Below are 22,193 nucleotides of genomic sequence, written 5' to 3' on the forward strand. Positions count from 1 at the left end.
CCAGCGCCTGGTGTCTCTGAGGTGTCTCCCAGCAGCCCGTTCATCACAGTGCTTTCCACCAGTCAAAACATGCTAGTCTCTTTACTTCTGTAGGAGAAACAATGTTCCCAAAGGAAGCTACTAAATTACCTGGATTAGGTCTTTTAACCAACAAGAGTAGTAGTACCTCTTCCCCCCTCTGTCTCTGTCTGAAATTTTAATAGAAAATCTAGAGACCCTTTTTATTTCACCCCCAAAAGGGGAAACAGTTCTAGGACCCAAAAGAAAGTGTTAGAAATAGGTGATGTATTTTCCAAGTGGCGGAGGTAGAGCACACCATCTGTTTCCTGCCTGGCTGCCATATCACATTCCTCCTTTTAACAAGTTTACTTTTCTCCCTAGCCAGGGCAATACAAGTAAAATTCCATTATAACAAACTCCAAGGACAGCTAAACTATTTTATTGTGGTAGGATTTTGTTAAGCTGAGTACATGTCTGGAATTTATATTTCCAGGTTATAGGAAATAGAGACAACGAGCTACCAAGGTAAAATATGAAATGGAGGCGCTGGCACTGCTGAGAGGGTGGGGAGAAGGGAGGAAGAAGCCTACTGGTGGACAGTGACTCTCAAAGACTCCCTCCCCAGTCAAATCAAGGCCAAGAAAACTCTGTTAATCATGGTTTCAGCCTTGCCAATGTGCAGAAAGGCTAAGTTCCAACAAGCAGAGAGAAATGAGGTACCGCGAAGCTCTGGAAACTTCTCTCGTGGTGTTTGATGCCCATCTGCTTAAGTGTTTCCAACTTTGTTCCCCACTTGGTTTAGAATAGCTTTTATTTTCTAGAGAAAAGTAGAAATATTTGAAAAAGAGAAACACCTGATACCAGTGAGACCTACATCCTGGTCTTAGTTCAGTATCCTTGAGATTCGCAGACCAGTCTTCTAAAAAGGCAGACTTATCCCCATAAATCATGAAGAGGTTTCAGCCACGTTGGCCAAATTGCAACCTCCAGATACTGTGAATGTAACATAGTCATCCAAAGCTGTCTTTCACTTTCTCTGGGGGTGATTATATCAGATCAAGGAGGAATGAATTATGGGAAGCAAGGAGATAGAAATGCTTTACTACTACACCCAGTCAGCTAGCTGTGAAAGCTCAGACCAGAGTAGCAGAATAGGCTGTGAGAAGGGGGCGGGGGGAACTAAGTATTCCTTAAGTAACCAAAGAAGTCCGCCTCTTCAGAGGCATTTAACAGCTGATACTAAAAAGAAATGGCTGCGGCAATACATCTTGTAATTTTTAAGATACAATGAAGAAAGGGGGTGAGGAAACTGCCTCTGAATGATAAAAGCTCCATATGACCCGGGCAGTATTTGTGCACGCCCTTAATCCCAGCACCCGGGAGGCAGAGGCAGGCAGTTCGAAGCTAGCCTGGACTACAGAGTAAGTTCCAGGACAGCTAGGGCTACAAGGAGAAACCTTGTCTTGAAAAACAAAACAAAACAAAAAACAACCCCCCCCCAAAAAAAAACTCCACATGAAAAGCCCACAGCTTCATGCTCAAAGCTGACAGATTACCTTTGAGGCTAAGAACAAGGCCCACTCTTCCACTTGGTCCCTTGTGTTTAACACAGTACCAGTAAGTACCAGAGTGCTTAGGCAGGAAGAAGAGAAAAGATACCCAAACTAGAAAAGGGAGTTGGTGAGACAGCTCATCAGGTATAGTGGTTTAAATAAGAACGTCCCCCAAAGGTTCAGCTACTTAGACACTTGGCCCCTAGTTGCTGACACTTGGGGAAGTTTAGGAGGTACAACCTTGCTGGAGAAAATATGTCATGTGGGGTGGGCTTTGAGGATTCATAACTTCATCCCACTTCCTTCTTGTAGGCTTCCTGCTCCTGCCACCATGCCTACCACTTGCTGTATGCTTCCACTCCACTATGACGGTCTCCTACCCCTCAAACAAACTCTCTCCTCTTTAAGTTGTCTTGGTCACGGTATCTTATCACAGTAATGGCACGGTAATGAATATAATTGCAGGTTAAGGTGCTTGCTAAGCAAACCTGGATACCTGAACCCATGTAAAAATGCTGGATGTGGTGGCCCGCACCGGTAATCCCAGCATTCCTACAACAAGATGGGAGGCAGAGAAAAGAATCACCAAGGACATTCATTGGCCAGCTTGGCATATGCAGCATGGCAGAACAAGAGAGACTCTGCCTTAGTCAGGTGACTGGGGAGAACTACTGATTAACTCTGTCCACAGATCGTATTTTATATCTGTACTGGGATTTAACTCAGTTAAAGAGTTCTTCCTGAGTAAGCACGAGGCCCCGGGTTCAACACCCCATAAAACACATATGGTAACCCACATGTGTAGTGCCAGCACCCAGAAGGCAGAAGGAGAAAGATCAGGGATCCAAAGTCATCTTTCATTACACAGGAAGTCTCAGAACAGGCTGGGTCACACACGATCCTGTCTCAAAGAGGAAAAAATAAACATTCTATGCATTCCACACATACTAAAGAAAATACCTGCTATAACAAACCAATTCAATAAAGTAGCAGGATAAGAGGTAACAGACAAAACTCTGTTATGTTTTTGTATACTAATAATGAACAGTCAAGAAAAGAAATTTCAAAAAACCAATCCCATTTACTACAGAATCGAATACATCAGACAGGGTGGTGTAGAACTGTAATCCTAACATTCAGAAGACTCAGGTAGGAGGATCACAAATTCAAGGCCAGCCCAGAAAACAAAACAAAACAAAAAAAACAAAAAACAAAAAAAAAAAAAAGGAACTTTGTGCTTCCAGAAGGTAGTGCTGACTAGTTCTTACATCAACTTGATGTAGGCTATAGTCAGAAGAGAGAAAATACCCTACAGATTGGCCTGTGAGCAAACCTGTGGGTCATTCTCTTGATTTGACTGATATGGTGGAGCCACCCCTGAGCTGGTGGCCCTGGATACGTATGAGAGCAGGCCAAGCAAGCCATGAGGAACAAGTCAGTGAGCAGCACCCCTCCATGGCCTCTGCATCAGCTCCTGCCTCCAGGTTGACAGACTGTTAAGCCTTAAGATGAAATAAATCCTTTGTTCTTCGAGTTGCTTTTGGTCAGTGTTTTATCAGAGCAAAAGGAACCACAACTATTAACAGAGTGAACAACTGATGTAAAACTGTAAAACAGACCTGAGTAGAAACAGTCCCTGTCCGTGGGCTGGAAACCTTAGTATCGATGTACTGATAACACCCAAATGGACTTATGGATTTGGTACAACGTCTATCAGAATTTTAAAATCCTTTGCGGACATGGGAAAACACACGCTAAAATTCACATATGATTTCAGGGGAATTCAAAATAATCATAAAAAGGAAGAATGAAGCTGAAGAACTCACGATCTGATTAAAAATTGTTTTAAATGTTTCTTTTACGTGTGTGGATAAATTGTCTCTATGTCACGTGTCTGCCAGAAGTGTGTGTGTGGCGAGGCGGGGAGGTTTACAAATGGTTGTGAGCCATCATGTGGGTGCTGGAGAATTAAGCCTGGGTCCTCTGCAAGAAGAGCAAGTGTGCTTGTCCCTTGAACCTGCAAAGCTACTGTGGTCTTGTCATCGACAGTCCTATTGACCAATGGAACTGTACAGAAAGCCCAGATAAAACACCTTGTATATATGGCCACATGAAGACCATTCAATGGGGAAAGGGACAGCCTTCAATAATGGGTACTGGGAAAGTGGATATCAATATGCAGATGAAAGAGAGCTTTCTTCAGCATATATAACGGATAAACTCGATGACTGAGAACAAAGCACCCCGATCCAGGCAGGGCTGTATAAACTGTATAGACACCAGTACCCCAACTCCAGCAAGTCCAGTGTTAGGAGGTCACTTCAGGGTCAAATGTCTAAACAGAGACCTAGAACATTTTTACAAATGTTTCTAACAGAGGAAGCTGGGAAGAACTGGTGGGAAGGCTACCCTAAACGGAAAGTACCTGTAATCATACGAAAAATTGGTTAGAGGCAGGTCCAGCCTAAATCTCAGGCAGATGCTTTAACACCAAGTCACGCTGGATAAAGACCTGCAGGAGCAGGAGGCTGTCCATGCATCTTGTGGCACTTGTGTCCTTAGCCAGGTGTTCCTTACTTTTAATTAAGTTGCATCAGACCCATAACTTTCATGACATCCTGTCTTTCTCATCTAGAGGAGCAAGGAAAGGGCTTTGTGCCTGTGGTCTCAGCTCCTTAGTCAAAACTACCCATCAGAGCCTCATTCTTCCAAGTGCACTGGATGCTAAGCCTGAACCTGTAAATGGGCCTCCGACCCAGCCATCTTCTCTGGGCTGTCTGGATACCCTCTCGGCCTTCTCATCCAGGGCCAAGGTTAGGTTTCCCAAGCATACAGCTGGGAGCCTCTAGACAGCATACATGTCTTACAAAGAAGCCACCCTACTCCCTCCCAACCCATAACCACCTGTCCCTGGGAAGGCTAAACCACGCCCCTGCTCCACTCCCTCCATGTCAGTCACAAGGCCTCATCACCGTCTAGTAGCCTCAGGAACATCCCCGAATGTGGCCTGTCCTGTGCTGGATGCCTTGAGCCAGTCACGAGTTTCTATACCTAAGGCAGAAATGGGTGCAGACATACCTAAGGGGCACACATAGGTAGATCCCCACAGCTTGCTCAACAGCCAGTCTAGCAACACTGAATTCCAGGGTCAGTAAGAGAAACTATCTCAAAACTGAGGCGGAAGCAACTGAAGAAAACACCCACGATCACCCTCTGGCCTTTTCCACATGCCCATGTGTACATTCACACACACACATGCACGCACGCACACACACATATATACACGAAAGCACCTGAACATATGTATACACAGTCACGCCCACATAAAAGCCACCCTGAAAGCTAAGGTTCCACAAAGAGCTAGCCAAGGACACAAAAGAAGGGCCTTGCCTCTCCTGTTTCTACTGCAGGGATGAGAACAGTAAAAGAGAAAGAGTTAAAATGCAATCGCATTGTACAAATAATATATTTATTTCCAAATCCCATGTGATGACCAAATTACACGTTTCTCTGCCTCTTTACACAAGGATTAAAAAAGTTTCAGTCACAGCGAGGCACTTGTCTGCCAAGCGTCCTAGGGACAGGTAGAGTGGATAAGATGGCCCAGCCACCTCCTGCTGCTCAGGCAGCTCCTTATTGGCCTTGCGCCAGGCTCCTGCCAAGCCCAGCATTAGGACAGCCTCCTCCTGGGGCAGAGCCTGACTCAGCAGGAACCACCTCAATGACCCAGAGATGAACACGCAGATGAAAGCCTTTGTCCAAGTCCTCAGGGAACCCAGGCTGGAGAGCCAAGGACTTAGTGCCTGGCTGCCATCTTCTCCTGGGAGAGCCCCAGCTCACAGTCCAAAGCGGGCTGGTGTGCGGCGAGGTGTCATGGGTTCCCCCTGTTCTTTCCGTCCTGGAGTGTAGATCTTTGTAGACCTGGACACAGACAAAGAGGTAGGAAACTGCTTCTCCCTGAGCAGGGACCCACCAGAAAAGCCTTGAAGCCTTGCTATTCCTACCCAATGCACAGCAGCTTCAGGCTGAAGGACCTCATCTGCACCAATGCCACTGAACTCAGGTAAAACGACGCACAGCAAAGCTCACTGGAGTGAGCCTGACCGGCAAACCCTGTGCGTATATACTGTCACAGACCAGTGTACCACGGTAATGGCCCAGGGGCAAAGCAATCTTCACACTTAGGACACCTCCTTCTACACAGCTCTTCCTTTGGCTGATTCCAGTTCTTTTTCAGTAATAAGAATTTTCAGCTGAACTATGACCTAGGTTCCTGCGTCCAACCAGAAACCAGAGCAAGTCCGTGGGATCCCCAGATCTAAAGAGGAAACCTTCTGGTGGTGTGTGAAGTGAGGACAGCCCCACAGAGGACTGACTCCGTTTTACACGAGCACAGGTGCAGAAGCCTGAGGCTGTCTGCTGTCTGGCATTTTCTTTCCAGACCCCTTGCCTGACAGTAAAGCTGCAGGACCCACACCAAGACTCAGCCCACTTTGGACCCTGAATCTACAAGATGGCAACCAAGAACCACAGTGGACATCTGTGCCTCCACATGGGAGCACCGGGCACACCACCACCACCGCACCAATTTCCTCTTTAAACTGACGACTCTTCTTACCCCTACTCAGCACTGGCCTGGCCCCGGTGCTTCCCCATGCAGTCTCACCTGACACTGCCCAGCGGGCTGCGCTTCTCCTGCTCCTGCCGCCGGGCGCGCAGCTGCTCCTCAGCTAGGGCCATTTCCTCTTCCATGGCAGAGGCCTCCTCTTTAGCCCGACGACGATTCTCCTAGAGAAAGGCAGATGGGACAAACTGGCCTCAGAGGCTACATTTGTGCTTGGGACCACTCTAAGAACCCAGGCTATGTAGCTCTCTGTCCCAGCACCAAGGGCACCTTTCCAGGACATTTTGTAAAATATTCAAGATAGATACTGGATAAGGTGCTCTGAGCCAGGTCACCCCTCAGCACTCCATGCAAGCTGGTAAGTACCGGCATTCTATGTGTGTATGTGTGTGTGTGTGTGTGTGTGTGTCTATGTGCACACATGTGGGTGGATGAGGCCATGACCCGTGAAGTTCACCCAGGCTCACCTCAGGACCCACCTGTGTCTGACCCCCAATAATGGGGTTACAGACATGCATGGCCATTCCAGCTTTTGTATATGGGTGCTGGGGATTTGAACTTTGATCACCATGCGTACATAGCAAGTAACTTACCCAGAGAGCCTCCCAACCCCAAGAACTGTCAAGGCAACCTCAAGTCAAGGTTTCACAGTTTTCTCCTGACAGCACTGAAGACTGAACATACACCAGTGGTTTAAAGCTGAGCTACAGCCACAGCCCAGGACACACATTCTTCTAATCAAGTTCAAGATCATGCCAGGAGGTACAGAGAAATCATGAAGACATTGTTTGTCCCAGTGTGGAGAGAAGTATGTGAAAAAGTAGGAATACAAAAGCAGAGCCACATTTCACATCCCTCAATGACAGCAAAGTGTCACTCATTAGTAGACCCCAAATCCCTGAGATGGAGTTATGAGTGGAAGAACCAGACAGAGCGAGCTGACACCACCAGGACCACAACTGTGGCCATGCACACACATCCTCACAGAACAGCTAAACAGACCCACCCAGGCCTTTAGTTACTGAAGTGTACGTGAGAGAGACACAAGTTAGCCAGTGCTAAAGTAATCAGCCAAGTGTGTGCTGTGGAATAGCCTATAGGACAGATGACAATTACTCCAATAAATCAATGTCATAAAGACAGAAAGCAGGTCCTGTCCCGGAACAAAGGTATTAGCACACACAGCCACCACGGCAACCTTCCATCCCAATTCAAGTGAATTAATTGTGCGATGTTATCTCGGAGATAAATGGAAACTCTGGATGAGAACTAGAGACTCAGGTGACATGAGAGATTAACTGTTAGGAGTGACACTGGCATAGAGGCCATGTTGTGGGAATAAGTCCTACCCGCTGGGGAGGCACACTTTAAAATGCTCTGGGAAGACAAGAGGTGAGTAGGACATGGCTAACGAAAACGACTGGTGTCAGCTACAGCGGCTTCCTTAGAGTACTGCCTACGTTATGAATATTAAGTTTTCAATTAAGTTTAATGAGCAAAAAAGGCCCAGGCATCCACCAACTGGAGGAGCGCAGGATGTCAGACAGGCGGGCTAGCAGGTGAGATGTGTGGGATCAGACAATGACGAGCCTTCCACAGCAGGCCACAGGACCACCTTTCCCACAGGCAGCAGCATCTTCCTGGAGCACAGGGTCCTTACCTGCCGAGACTTGCCTGCCTGTTTCACACTGTAGAACATGGGGCCCAGCTCCGCCAGCCACTCTCCATCCACAGCGGTCACACACTGCATGTACTCCTGTGGGCACAAAGGCAAAAGATAGAGGTCAGCAGGGAGTTGCGTCCCTCCCAGCCTGATGCTGCGATAAGGAGCCATATGGGAAGGGTCATATGGGGAGGGTCATCCTGTTACGCTGGGAAATGCAAGCGACACTAGAATTGTCATCCCTCACACATTCCTGGGTAAGTAAACAGCCCTGGGCATCCAACAGGAAAGCCCCATCACACAGGAAGCTGCTCTGACAGCACTAACAGGGGCTGCTCTTGCCGTCAGCCAGCAGGGGGCGCCCCTCTGGCTGAGGCTACAGTACCCTTGTTAACTTGATAATCCCCACAGGAACCATGCTGAAAAGCAGCCTAAAGGCCTCAAAGTCTCCAGAGCTCTACACAGGGTAGCACAAGGGAGCAAAGGCCTGGCTCCAGCCAGTGGTCCCGATGTGGGAACTCCTTGCGCGAGACTCACCTTGGTGGTCATGACCAGCTCGTGATATACAATGTAGTCAGGGGTGTAACCCATTCCGAAGAGGGAGCTGGTGGGGTGTAAGTGGCAGGGCATCCCTGTACGGATGTTCACATACTCCCCAATGCCCTAGAGAAGAAAGCGGGTAGCCACGTCACAAATATGGCCTTCACACACTTAGGGGAAGCCTAGCTCTACAAAACTGCCAGAGCGAGCAGGCAGGCCTCAAGAGCTGCCTTCCCACAGGAGTGGAGGAGAGAGGAGAGGCCAAAGCCCTGTGGCTCCCTGTGGCTCCCTATGGCTCACCTTGAGCTTGGCTGCCTGGTGGAAATAGGCAGCACAGATGCACTTCCTGACAATGTCCCAGTCAGTGCCACATGAGGCCAGGCTCATCCGCTGCTGCACCATGATATCCTTGAGCTGGGCCCGCACCTCCCGGACCTAAAGATGACACAGGCAAAACAGCATGGATCCCTATACCCTCCCCTCCCTTCCCTCTCTAGACGGCACCCCTCTGCGCTGCCACCTCACCTTCCGCATGGCCTTGGCGTGGATGAAGTGGTCGTTGCACCAAATGGTGGAGTAATTGTTGTTCTTCCACTGCAGGTAGACGTTCAGGTAGGTCAGGTGATCACTCTCAGGGACAGCAAACTTCTCCCGGATCTGATCGCTCTCCTCCTCTCTGCCCTAGGAAAGGAAACAGGGACTTTCAGCAGGCATGGGGAGGCCAAACCCACACGGCACATCCCGAGGACCCTCACACTATACCTGCTCACACATCAGTATGCCTAACAACATAGAAAACAAATAATTTATAACAAAATAAGCTAGAACAATGGGTCTCAGGCAGAACCATACCACAAGATAGATGATGGTCTTACATATTTCCAAAACACTACAAGGACCCAGCCTTCCCATCTCCCCCTAGCCAGCCGATGAGAAGACGGCAAAGACAGAATCTCCATCCCATCCCATGACACAGAGGACAGATGATCCCTAGAGCTTCTGCGTGAGAAGCCGGCACTGCCTCCCCACCTTGGGCCTGTAGAAGATGGCAGGGACGGAGAGCATGGAGACGATGAGCAGGATCTCGGAGCTGCAGCCCATGTCACAAGACACGATGAGCATCTTGGAGAGAGCCGGGTCCAGTGGGAACTCCACCATCAGCCGCCCCGTGGAAGTGAGACCACCTGGGGGGAGAGCGAAGCCCAAACTGCAGTCAACTTGGACAAAGGGAAGGCGCCCGTCACGGGAGGCCCAGCAGGTCCTGGCCACACACCTGTGTTATCCAGGGCTCCGAGGATCCACAGCTGGTACATGGAGTTGAGCATGTTGTCCTCTGGGGGTGGATCCATGAAGTGGAACTGCAGCAGGTCCTGCACCCCCAGGGACTTGAGCAGCAGCACCACGTTGGCAAGGTTGGTCCTCTGGATCTCAGGCACAGTGGTAGTCAGGAGCTCATTCTTGTAAGCGCTCTGTGTGTAGAGCCTGCCAGGGAGAGGCCAATGACTGGGCCGCACCTACCCTGTGCTGGCCTGCCGGCCTCTCACGTGAGTCAGCCACACTCGGGGACCACTCTGCAGAATGTCGGCAGAAATTATTCCAGTCTCACAAGTATGACCCCCACCTGCTAAGAAATCCTAAAGCAGGGTTGTGACCCACCCACTTATCTGCTTAGCCCTTTCTTCTAACCTTGGCTCTTCTGCTGGAGCCTCCTATGTGCCCGTGGGAGCCAACGTGACTGAGACTAGAATTAAGGCTTAACATCTGTATCATTTCTGAATTTCTGATGAATGCATTATTTTTTTAATCATAAAAACAGGAGGACAAATAATTGGGCATGAATTAAAGCATCACGCTTACTTGGGCCTACCCTGTGGAGGGCAGCCTGCTGTCCTGGCTGCTGTTCACTGAGGTCCCTTCCCACAGAACTGCCCACTGCTCCTCTGAAGACTGCCCCTTCCACTCAGCCCTTGGCAGCACCAGCTTTGAGGATTGGCTCTAGGGGCAGCCAGCACCAGATAAACCCCCAACCCTAGCTGGGCTCTGGGCAGTAGTTCAGCACTGCCCTACAAAGCAGGCTAGCACAGGGCTCCTACCTGAAACACTGACCTGGGCCCGTCCTGCCAGCTCTCCCTGACCTCTGGTTGGCATTGGCCTGGCTAATGGGGTAGATCTGCAGAGCATCCATGCCGATCCTGGGGTTGAAGACCTAGTAGGGCACACGGAAGAACTGATTGAAGATGGAGTGAGGAGAAAGCAAGGAGCCCTGACACAGGTAAGCCCAGTTACTGTTCACCATAGAGAATGCGACTTAGCAATGATGGTGACTGTCAATTTAGAATCAGGAAACTCAAGAAAGCCTCAGAGCTCTCTCCATCAATACCAGCCTGTGACCATTACAGAGCCACTTGAATCATCTACACCTTCAAGCTACCACAAGGATAAACACGGGGCCAAACACAGGGCCAGATCAGCACTCACTAAACGTTAGCCTAACACCTCTGCCCCTCTCATGCACCTGAGTCTCTGTGCTGAATTGCCTTTGGGTGAAGCCTCAGAGTCCTGCCTCCTGTACCATCCTCACCTTTAACTTGCAGTAGCCAGAGTCGATGACAAACATGATGCCGTCAACAGTCAGAGACGTCTCAGCAATGTTGGTAGCAACGATGCACTTCCGGACGCCATCGGGAGCCTAGGGCCAATAGCAGGAGCAAAGGTAAGTTTTGGGGGGTGAAAGACGGGACAGGCAAGAAAAGCCCACTTCACGCCTGCTCTTCTAGGAAAGAAACATCCCCACTCTTGCCCCTTTGTGGGACACCAAGAGACACCAGACTGAAGCATCGCACCTTCTGGAAGATTTTTGCCTGAAGGTCAGACGGCAGCTGGGAGTAGATGGGCAGCACAGCCAAGGCAGGCGCGTTCTCCAGCTCCTCTAGGTGCTCTACGATCTGGTCAGACGTCACCTGAGGTACAGGAAAGAAGGAGTCACAAGACCTTGGAGCCCCAAACTCTCATGCAGAGGATTCCTATCCACCCAGCGGTGACTAAAGCACATACCTCAATGTCCTCTTGGCCAGGCATGAAGATAAGGATGTCTCCAGGGGCCCCAGACAGGTGCACCTGCAAGGACTGCTTCACTGCGGCCTCCACATAATCCTCCTGTGGGGTCTGAACACAGCAGAGGGCCATGGAAAGGGAACAAGGGCGCCACAGGTCAGCAGCCCCCAGAGAACACACAGCCTCATCCCATCCGAGCTGCAGTTCTGGACTCAACAATGGTGACCTCAGGGTGAGCCCGAATGCCGAGGCCCTTACAAGTAGAGCTGGTATCCCGACTCCTTACTTCAGAAACAAGGACTCAAATCCTTCCTCAGACCCAGCTCTGCGTCCACCTGGGCCCTGGAGCTGCAGCTCCCCATCTGCCTCACACCACTGAATCTTCCAACTCTGTACCCCTCCTCCAGCTGACTTTTCACCAGAGATGTCAAAGGACAGAGATGTACCTTGCTGAAGAGGATGTCAACAGGAAAAGTTCGCCCAGGGATGTGGAAGATGGGTACATTCCCAAAGAAGGCAGCAAATTTGTCTGCATCCATAGTAGCTGAGGTGACAATGAGCTTCAGGTCTGAGCGTCGAGCCACAACCTAAGAGAAGGGACAGCAGAGGCTCCTGTGGGCTTGGGACCTCATTACCACAAACCACTGGTAGCTTTGTCTGACTGAGCAATGGAACTACGGCATGAACCAGAAGTCATTCAGCTTAATGTGAAGCAGGTGACCAGGGAGCTTCCGAGGAAGACCCAGCCAGAGCACCTAAGCCGCAGAAGAAATAGAGCCCGCAGTCCTTACCTCCCGGAGCAGCCCAAAGAGCACATCGGTGTTGAGGGAGCGCTCATGGGCCTCATCCATGATGATGGCGCTGTAGTGGTCTAGGTCAGCCTCCCGCAGGGACTCTCGGAGCAGGATCCCATCGGTCATGTATTTGATCAAGGTGTTTTCAGAAGTGCAGTCTTCAAAGCGAATGGCATAACCCACCTGGGGTCAGAGAGCGGTTACTACTCCCTGTAGTTCCCTCACAGGCAGACCACAGCCTCCAGCACAAAAGGCAGAAGCAATCAGGAAAAGGCTACACGGCTCAGACCTCACGCTCACTCACCTCTTCTCCAAGGTTTCCCCCCATCTCTTCACTGACTCTCTTGGCCACTGACATGGCAGCCACACGCCGGGGCTGTGTGCACCCGATCATCCCATAGTCCGTGTACCCATCTTGATGCAAGTACTGGGTCAGCTGAGTGGTCTTGCCACTCCCCGTCTCCCCAACCACGATCACAATGCTGTTGTCTCTACAGGGAAGAGCAAGCAAGGCACTGAGCAGCCCGGGTGGGAAGTCAATCTGAGAAGACTCCCCACAAAGCCTTAAGTCTTGCTGCCTCCGGGAAGCCTAGCTCTCCCAGAAGCATGCTTGACCAGAGAGGATTTCTCCAGAAACCAGCTTCTCATGGGCCCTCCCCATGAAATACCAGGGGCACAGTCAAGGTGAAGCTGAACCACTGGAGGAAGTAATCTCACCTTACTGCACACAGCATATGCTCAGCCAATCCATAGGGGGAAAGTATTTCCTTCCCCATTAGATGCAATGCACAAACAGGAGACAGAAGGGACAGAGGCACTGGGCCACAGGGCCTGGGGACATTACCTGATGATGGTGAGGAGTTCCTGCTGTACAGCAAAGATGGGCAGGTATTGCCTCTGCTCCAGGATCGACTTCTTCTTCGCAAACTCACTGCTGGCCTCACTTTTCTCCTTCATGTGATCTGCAAACTTCTGCTCTGTCCTGGGAAACACAGAGGCACACATGACCTCCCACATTGTCCCTCATGCTGAAGTTAGCTGCCCTTTTTGCTCCTAAGAATGTGAACAACTATGACAAGAAGCAGTCAACCTCCTGGACATCAAAACAGCCTGGGCACCAAAACTGTATCTAAATGTGCCTGAGGAGCAGATATCACGAAAACTCCATCATCCATACCACGGTCCAGAGCCCTCATCAAATGGCTGCATAGGATCAGACATCAGGTTCTCAGGCGGGCAGACTGCCTATCCTAAACAACGTGTGTCCACAAGAGGGCTGAAATTAACCAGCAGGTCACCAATTTAGAAAAGGTCCGGGCAATTTTAGTACCAGACTTAAGGGGCTCAAACAGCCATAGGAGTCCCCCAAGTTCTGACAGCTCAGTACAGGACAAAGATCAGAATCCCTCCGTCCCTTAATAGGGCTGCAGAGTGCAAAGGCCTGTTTCCAAAGAACTCGGAGAACAGCTGACATAACTGCCTTGTTTCTATGTAGGCAATCAGTGTCATACATGCACACACACCCCAAGACCCCAGAGTCCTCTCCTCCCTCAGGTCTGCCCCGAGCTCCTTCAACTGTGTAGTTCTAACTTCACTCAGTCGCCCTGGTCATCTGACAACTGAAACCTAAGGGATTAATGACCCAGAGACCAGCAAGGGCTGACCAGCAATACCAACCTCATATTTGGAACACGTTACACAGAGGTACTACTAGCTCCAGACAACAGTTCCATGGGAACAACATCATCAGAGGATAAGCAGTGGGAGGAACATTTGAGTGTAGCACCTAGCCAATGTAGGGACTCTGACAAGCAGTGACAGAACAGCTGCATCAAACCCCATGAACAGAGACACTACCAAACTGAGAGCCCTAAAAGGCCTGTGAAGCCAAGCTTCCTTGCTGTGATGTGCTGAGATCTGACCAAGGTAAGAAACCCTGCCTAGACCACCATTTCCTAGCTGGGTGCACTGAGGCAAATTCCTTAACATCCCTGAGCCCCAGTCTACACAACCATCACTGTATCAACAGTGGTGACAGTGGGGAAGCTAAAGTCAGAAGACGAGACTCAGGAAGGGATCAGGGCACAACAGAGTCTATCACAAGCACGACCTTAGGAGCCGACTTGCTGCCGGCTGAGCTACGCACCTGTAGTCCACTTTCCCATCTTCAGTCATAGCTTTATCTGGCTCCTCTTCTTTTTTGACACCCATTATGTCTCCTAGTTTGGTCCCTGCCAGTTCCCAGTGTTTGTGCTGAGCCTGAAGAGGACAACCAGAGTTAAGTCACTCCATCCTCTGGCTAGACTGTAGGCTGTAGAGGCAATTATGGAGGGCAGGCTTTATCCAGAGGACAGTAAATTCCCACAATGCACTGCAGCACCAAGCCCCACATCTCAAGCCTCACGCCTCCAGCGCCCAACACCAGGCCCCATGGTTGCCTAACTGGTAGAATAGAACACAGTACTCTCCTTGGCTGCCGCTTGACCCACACAAGTATGTCCTCTGACTGCCAACGGGAGTCACTGTACACAGTTCTGACATTTTCCGCAGGAGGAAAAAAGAACGCTCGAGGACCTCAGGCCTAGTGGCAGGACACCAACCTTTCTCCGTTCTTTCTGTTCCCTGTGCTTGCGGACCGTCTGGCTGCCTTTCCGAGCAATAATGGCCAGGTCTGAGGTGGCATCCTTCACTGGGATCACAGGCTCCGGCTGCAGGAAGTAGGGGAGGAAGAGAAATTCCTCACTAGTCACTAGAGCCAACCAGAGGGCCAGTTGTGCATGGGTTCTAGTAAAAGGGGCACTACCCGCTAACATCACACATTACTGTACCAAGCCTCTCTCCCTCCCTCCTCTTCAGCACTTTCTAACCTCCAGGTCCCTGGCCAGAGGCCTTACCTGCTTGGTGAAAACAATCCGTCCATCCAGAAAGGGAGGCACCAGGTTGTGCACCATCAGATGCACCTTGGCCGCGTTGTCCTCTTCAAAGTCCTCATCCACCTCCAGCCGATGGACCACCCCGCTGGTGAGCATCCGGTTAGTCTCCCAACGCTCATTATCCTGTGGGGACACAAGGAGAGCCACATGTAGCCTGCAGCTAAGAGGTGATCCTGAAAAGGCAACAAGTAAATCCACAGAATCATAATCCACAGAATCATAATCCACAGAATCATAATGGAACTCTACACCCTGCAGCTCCTTAGACAGGAGTCATTGAAACTGAGGCCTTGCAGTACTTTGTCCCAAGAAGCAGCTGGGCACTAGGCCTACCCCACTCAGACACAAAACACACACCCAGGGCAGTATCACCATACCACTCCCCCTACAGGCCCCTCAGAGCACAGTGCGAGAAAGAGAAGCAGGAGCCAGGTTCCTAAGCTACCCAAAGCTTCCCACTCCCGCTCCTGTTCTGCAGAGACAAATGTGACCTGGCCCTATCTGCAAACAGCCAGCTACGTCGTGCCATCCCTTGGCACACTGAGACTCCTCCCACACGCCCCACGTCTGCTCTAAGCTGTGCCAGCCATGGCTGCGGCCTCACCTCATTGATCTGCCTGCGCTGTGCTGAAATGCGCTTCTGCTTCTGTTTGTGCAGGTGCTGCTCCCGCCGCCTCACGTAGTCCTCAGAGGAATAAGCCAGAGGGTTGTGGAACTCATCATAGCCCTCGTCCATCATGTACCAATCCCGGTCTGCTTGCTGCAGACAGGAGACAGCAAGAGAACAAAGGGCAGGTCATACTCACGGGGACCTGCAGCAAAGGGGAGCAAGGAGGTATCTGGAAAGAGGCCAGACCTCCAGGGGAACCCTCCTGATCAGTGCGAGGGACCTGGAGAAAGGCAGGAGGCTTCACACAGTTTTGACTTCCCATGGCAGGCCCCAAGCCACACTTCTTATACTTTCCACACAGAGGCGCCTGTATCAGTACAGAAGCTTCTCTGTCAAGCCTGTATCTCTCAAAAGGTTCCAGAGCTCTGGACAGAACAGTACTAACCACCTTCCTCAGAGCCCAGTCCTGCCGGAGAGCCCCTCAGAGCCCTTGGCTCTAACACCTTTCATCCTGTCCACCACCTCCTGCCCAGCCCTCAGAGAGGTTGTCTTTACCCTCTGGTCGTCCTCCCACTGCTGCCGCTCCTCCTCCGTGTCAAATGCAATCCCTTCTTCACCATCCTCACGTCTTCCTGAAGGAAAGCAGACGGCAGAGTCAGCCCAAGAACTCCAGCGGACCCAAAGCTGCACAGCTTCTTGAGTACAGCCTGGGCTCAGCCCCACCTGGACCAGACAAACGGTTTGTCTGCCTCCTGCCTCCCCAGGCCTTACCTCGGCCCCTGGACAGACGTGGGGTGGACCCCAAGTGTCTTCTATCATCAGCCCACTCGTTGTACTTATAGGAGGGGGTCGGCAGTGGTGTGTCATCTGAGGACTTGCTCCTCACAGACCTGGGAACCATCAAGATCAGCCATCACTGAGCTGAACTGTGTCCCCAGCAACATTCCCTGCCCATGTCCCTCTGCAACTGGCTGTCCCATCCATCCATCCATCACCTGTCTCGATCTCGTGTGGACGGCCGATGACTCCGCTCAGAGTCCCGATAGGAAGGTGTTGGGGAGGGTGTTTCCCACTGAGAGCGCCTTGAAGAGCCATAGCCACTGTCCTCCTCCTCCCAGGTGGACCTTGAAGGGGTGGCTGCATCTGGGGCCACAGAGACATCCACAGTAAACACCCAGTGTCAACGAGACATGACTTTAGACAGCATATCTCTGTAAAGACACTGGCCTCAGCCTTACAATCCTCCTGCCTCAGCTTCCCATGTGCTGGAATTACAGGCACAACAACTTACCCTTAACCACCTCTACCTATCTAGTGTGTGTGCACTCGCGTGGAGATCAGAGCACGAGTCTCAGGGAAGGCTCTCCTTCCATCGTGTGGATCCTGGCAAATCAACTCAGATCAAAAGGCTTGGCAGCAAGGGTCAGCAGGCGAGCCATCTCAATGGCCACAACTTACTCCTGTTTCATAACCTTGTACTTGTTACAGATAAGTCACTGCTGACAATGTGTAAAGAGACTGAATTTAATAGTCCGGCTTTCACTGTTTAAAACAACACTGAAAGAATCAATTTCTCTCTGCAACTTCTTCATCTTAAAACGTTCCTTTTTGGGCTGGGGATTTAGCTCAGTGGTAGAGCGCTTACCTAGGAAGCACAAGGCCCTGGGTTCGGTCCCCAGCTCCGAAAAAAAAAAAGAACCAAAAAAAAAAAACGTTCCTTTTTGATAAATCCTTCTTGACCCACCACATCTCCTGTTTCCTACCACTTGAAAACCTTGCCTTGCAGCAAACTGCCTCTATCCTAAGGAAGCAGCAAACAGCCGTGCCCTCAGGATACATCCACCTCAAGAGAGGGGCAAGGCCACACCACCTGACTCTGGGCCCGGGACTCCAGAGGGTCACGTTGGAAGTAGGGCTCACTGCCTGGCAAACTACTACCTCTCATTCTGCCTTTCAAGGACCTGAGCCCTTACCAGCCGCCACAGAGGACAGGTGAGAATACCTTTTGGGCGGTGTCGAGGACTCTCTGGTTCATTTCTTCTGCTGCTGCGCTCTGAGCCTCCGTCTCGTTCTGATCTGCTGCTGTGCCTACTTCTGTCCCGCTCATCTGTTGTAAGAGTCACACAAGGGGCTTAAAAATATGTACCTCATGCTACCACATACCCCATGCATTGAGCAGAAAACACAAGCCTCCCCTCACACTTGCCCTTCACCCATGGGCTGAGACTCACACAGTCACTCTCTCAATGGACAGAAAGGGTCAAACTCACAGGAGAGCTACTTTCCAAGAAGATCCAAAAGTGGACAGTTACATGCCCGCCATGGAGTTTTGTGGTATAGCATACCTCTAAGCTATAGATGGTTCTGAGCGAGGCCAGCGCTGGACTCTGTCTCGCTTTGTCCCACAACAGTCCTCTCCCCTCATCAGAACTACTATAAACACTGGTTCCTTAAAAAGATTACCCACCATTTCCTTTATCACCAGTTTTCACAATAAAACAAGAACCACACACTCAAGCAAAGCAGCTGTACTACAAGCGAGGTATCTTTCCTTAAACTTCTTCCTAATCCTAGTCCCAAAGAGTCAAAACCACCAGGGCACGCACCATAAAAACCAAGTTGTCCAGTTAATGAATATTATAATGAATATATAATGTTCTTGTGGCAGGGAAAGAAAGACTTGCTGGTTCGTTGCTAATGCCCAGGAGGGGGGCCAGGCACTCTACCTCTGTCTCTCTTGCGGTCATGGTCTCGATCCCGGGATTTCTCCTTCTTCCGATCCTTGTCTTCTTTGGATGAGGCGTAGACTCCATGCTCCCTCCGATCCCGCTCTCTCTGCCTACTGCGTTCCCAAAACTCTTCACTCACACCCCCGGGGTGGGATGGAGTCTCTACCCGAGCAGATCGGTAGTGCCTGGAACAAGATGAGTAAAGAAAGAGCCCTCCATGAAAGAAACATGTCCCTCTACCTCCAGCCACACCAACAAGAAACATGTCCTCTCCACTGCATCTTCCTGGTGCTGAAGGCTGGAACATGGTAAGGACCCAAGCACTTAACTCATCATCCACTCTTAGCTGCCTTCCCCACAGGTCTCTGCAGTTCCTACCTGACACCAGTATTATGGAATCACATTAAGATCGTAAAGCTCTTAGGTGTCCAATAAGAAGTGAGGTAAACCCAGGCTGTATTCTCTGGCCACCAATCTTTACCCTCTTTCCTCACCTGTCTCTCCGGCTACTTCGGCCAGCCTGCTCATCGCCATCCTCCTCGGCATCCTTCTGGTCATCCTTACTCTCCTCCCAGTCTTTGTAGGAAGAGATTCTGGACTTTTTCTTGTCCTCCCCATCATCCTTCTCCTCTCGCTCCCTCCGTTTCAGGGACGCCAGTAAGTCCAGTCCCAGCAATGAAGGGCGGGGAGCAGGGGCTTTGAAGACATGCTGCTCACTGGCTGCACTTTTGGTCTTGCAAATAAGGCCACCAACCTGAGAGTCCAAGTTGGTGCCTTCCAAGCGATGGATGGAGGCGTCCTCACCAGCGTCCTCCATCACAAGTTCTTATTTGTCTGGAAGGAAGGTAAACCATTAGAACTGGACAGAAGAAAACTCAGCTTTACTGCATCCCAGAATAAAAAGTATGTTTAAGTGCCTATCCCAGCCTCCCTATACTGAGCCCAGAGCATCTTCTGCTAGCTGGTGTGCACGTATGTGTTATCATACAGGTGCACATAGAGCCAGAGGCCAACATCGGGTATTTTTCTCAGTTGCTTCTTACTTTTTAAGACGGAGTCTCTCTGAGAACTAATTTGGCCAAGATGACTAACCAGGAAGCTCCTGGGATCAGCCTCACTCTGCCTCTTTAACACATATGTGCCTCTACTCATGACTTCTCCATGGGTTCTGGGAATCTAAAATCAGGTCCTTATGCTTGTAAGAAAGCACTTCACCAACTGAGCCATCTCTCCAGCCCCTCTTGGTACTTGTGAAGACTTTCTCACCAAATCACTGACAATCTCTAAAAGCTGGCCAGTTCCCACCCCAACGTATCCAAAAGACACAGACACACAGACCAAATACTGGGATCAAGAAGGTATCACCCAGAGGATGGCAAGTGGGGAGCTAGCCTGGGCTACATGATGAATGTCATACTACCTAGGCTATTTAGTGAAGTATTTATTCATTCATATTCATTCCCTCTCCTCTTGCTCTCTTGATTCCAGTCTGTTTCCCTACCCATTATCTAATTTATTCTCCTGTAATTTCACTCTTCTACAGAACACACTTTCTCCCACTTAAGGGCCAAAATAATCACCTCTAGGAGTCCCATTAGCTCACTGCCTCCAAACACCAGTCAGACGTGCTTGCCTTTTTCATATGAACTGCAGTAGCACATCCCCTTTCTCTAGTGAGACACTTAAAAAAGAAACGGGAAAAAGGAAGGAAGGAAGGAAGGAAGGAAGGAAGGAAGGAAGGAAGTCCAGGCTCTTGGCATTTTCTGTTTCTGTGACAGTAAGTAGCTGCCTTGGTTAGTCATTAGTTCTTCATGTGTGGAACAGAAATCACTTCTTTACACAATCCACAGAACCACTGTGAGAATCAATAGTTGGTACAATGGTGTGACTGTTGCTTACTTGGTATTATGCTCCTGAATCCTGACTAGTTCCCTGCCTGAGTTGTTATATGCATTCTCCTACCCACCCATTCCCTTTAAGTCACAAGCTCCACAGAGCAGAGAAGTTAGCACATAATTTTACCATCCATATTCTACACACTTGACCTTTGTTGTGGATCAGTAGTGGTTTGTGGGAAAAGTAAAAATAAAAGCACCCCAAAGCAGGCAAACAAACAAACAAACTCTTGAATAACAATCCGTGTTCACCAAAACTACTTCTGAAAAACGTTAGGTAGCAGCATTTTGGGAACATGTTAAAGAGACTGTGGGGTTGGGGATTTAGCTCAGTGGTAGAGCGCTTGTCTAGGAAGCGCAAGGCCCTGGGTTCGGTCCCCAGCTCCAAAAAAAAAAAAAAGAAAAAAAAAAAAGAGACTGTAAGATCTCCCAGGTGCTTGACTGATATCAAAGTCATCTTTGCCTAACACAACCCGCTTATAAGCATGAACCTATGCTGGACATGCAGTTAATTCTTCTCATTCCAATTAGGTCGATAAAACACAAGAACTATACCTCTGGAATCTAGACTTCTTCTGCCGTGTTCTAATTAACATGCACAGCTCTACCAAGGAGTGCTGCAACACAATGTGGATGAAGAAGCAAGAGTTCCATTTGTTGTTTCATCAGGTAGAAGAGAAAAACAAAGCTGCATCTGTATGCATATGAGAAAATCTTGACAGGAAGGCCGTGATACTCAGGCTCTCAGCAGTTATCGAACTGTCCTAAATTGTCAATTTGTATGTCTGTCTTGTTAATTGCTACAGCCCAATAAATGGCAAAGTAAAGGTCTGATTAAATATAACTTATCAAAAAGGAACAAGAAGTCAAACGTTTCTCTAGACAGGAAGAAGTTATTCACAACACAGGACAAGGAAGGACTTAAGTCCTCAAAATAGCAAATAAGGAGATCCACGGCCAGATTATGGAGAAAGATCAGCGGCAAAGAAGCCGCAATGCACTTCTCAGGTCAGCAACTGCTTACTTACTCTATGTGTCTTTAAACCAATTGCTATTCTCAACAATGCCGATAAGGGAAAAACAAACTGCCCTGCCCTCTTATTGTTAACATTCTTCTTACAGATTGCACGCCAGATCAAGTGGAGACCCTTCTGTGAGAAAGGAGGAAGGCACCAGGAGTCCTCCCCAGTCTCTCCAACTACCCAGTAACAGGTTCGGGTAGGTCCTAAACATGGGCTCAGGGAGGATCCCTGGATCAACGTGGGGCCCTTCCTAAACACCGCGATGTGACCAGAGCGAGGAAAAAGTCCGGAGTAAGCTGAATGGACACAGGACCGCTCAAGGGACTAGAGAAACTTGGGTAACAAGGAGTAGAGGAACTCTGAAATCAGGGCCCAAACCAGAGCCGACACCGGCCGCCTGTAGCTGCCATGGCTGCCAAAGGACGAATCTGGAAAGACTGACACTCACCTCACCAAGCACGACTCTCGAGGCCTTCTGTCTCTGATCTGGGGACGCCAGAGCGGCCACCGCTTGATCAGATGGCCTCAAAGAGGCAAATTCCGCTGTTTGAAAGCGGCCATCATTGTCCCATAATGCCCTGCGCAGGGCCCTCTATCCGTCCAAAACGACCATCGAGAGTAAACCAGAAATCGGGGGTCCCTGAGCTCCTGAGCGCAACAACAAGAACAGGCCTTCCGAGCCTCAGTGTCTTCTTCTGGGCTCAGAGTCTCCTTGCGACCAATCGCGCTTGCCGTAAGAATTAACACCCCGCCTCTGCCCTGTGGGTGTGCGAGAG

General features: G+C 50.0%; 1 protein-coding gene across 2 annotated transcripts; it reads right to left on the reverse strand.

The window, feature by feature from the left end:
* Positions 1-5,003: 5,003 nt before the first annotated feature.
* Positions 5,004-22,114, reverse strand: Dhx38 (DEAH-box helicase 38). 2 transcript variants are annotated; one of them, XR_015643334.1, is made up of 27 exons: positions 21,866-22,114; positions 18,995-19,334; positions 18,498-18,685; positions 17,774-17,878; positions 16,767-16,914; positions 16,543-16,661; positions 16,327-16,403; positions 15,766-15,921; positions 15,123-15,284; positions 14,829-14,936; positions 14,375-14,487; positions 13,073-13,210; positions 12,533-12,719; positions 12,226-12,411; positions 11,881-12,021; positions 11,435-11,545; positions 11,224-11,340; positions 10,962-11,069; positions 10,487-10,586; positions 9,654-9,862; positions 9,410-9,564; positions 8,906-9,061; positions 8,681-8,815; positions 8,378-8,503; positions 7,838-7,933; positions 6,220-6,341; positions 5,004-5,474 (listed from the first exon to the last, which is right to left on the reverse strand). XR_015643334.1 is itself a non-coding variant. In NM_001399194.1 (27 exon segments), coding segments are annotated over 26 exon segments (3,684 nt in total). In that variant the 5' UTR covers positions 19,318-19,334; positions 21,866-21,994; the 3' UTR covers positions 5,004-5,389.
* Between the last annotated feature and the right edge of the window lie 79 nt (positions 22,115-22,193).

The sequence above is a fragment of the Rattus norvegicus genome, chromosome 19 (genome assembly GCF_021556685.1).
Source record: "Rattus norvegicus strain SHRSP/BbbUtx chromosome 19, alternate assembly SHRSP_T2T, whole genome shotgun sequence".
Taxonomy (NCBI): domain Eukaryota; kingdom Metazoa; phylum Chordata; class Mammalia; order Rodentia; family Muridae; genus Rattus; species Rattus norvegicus.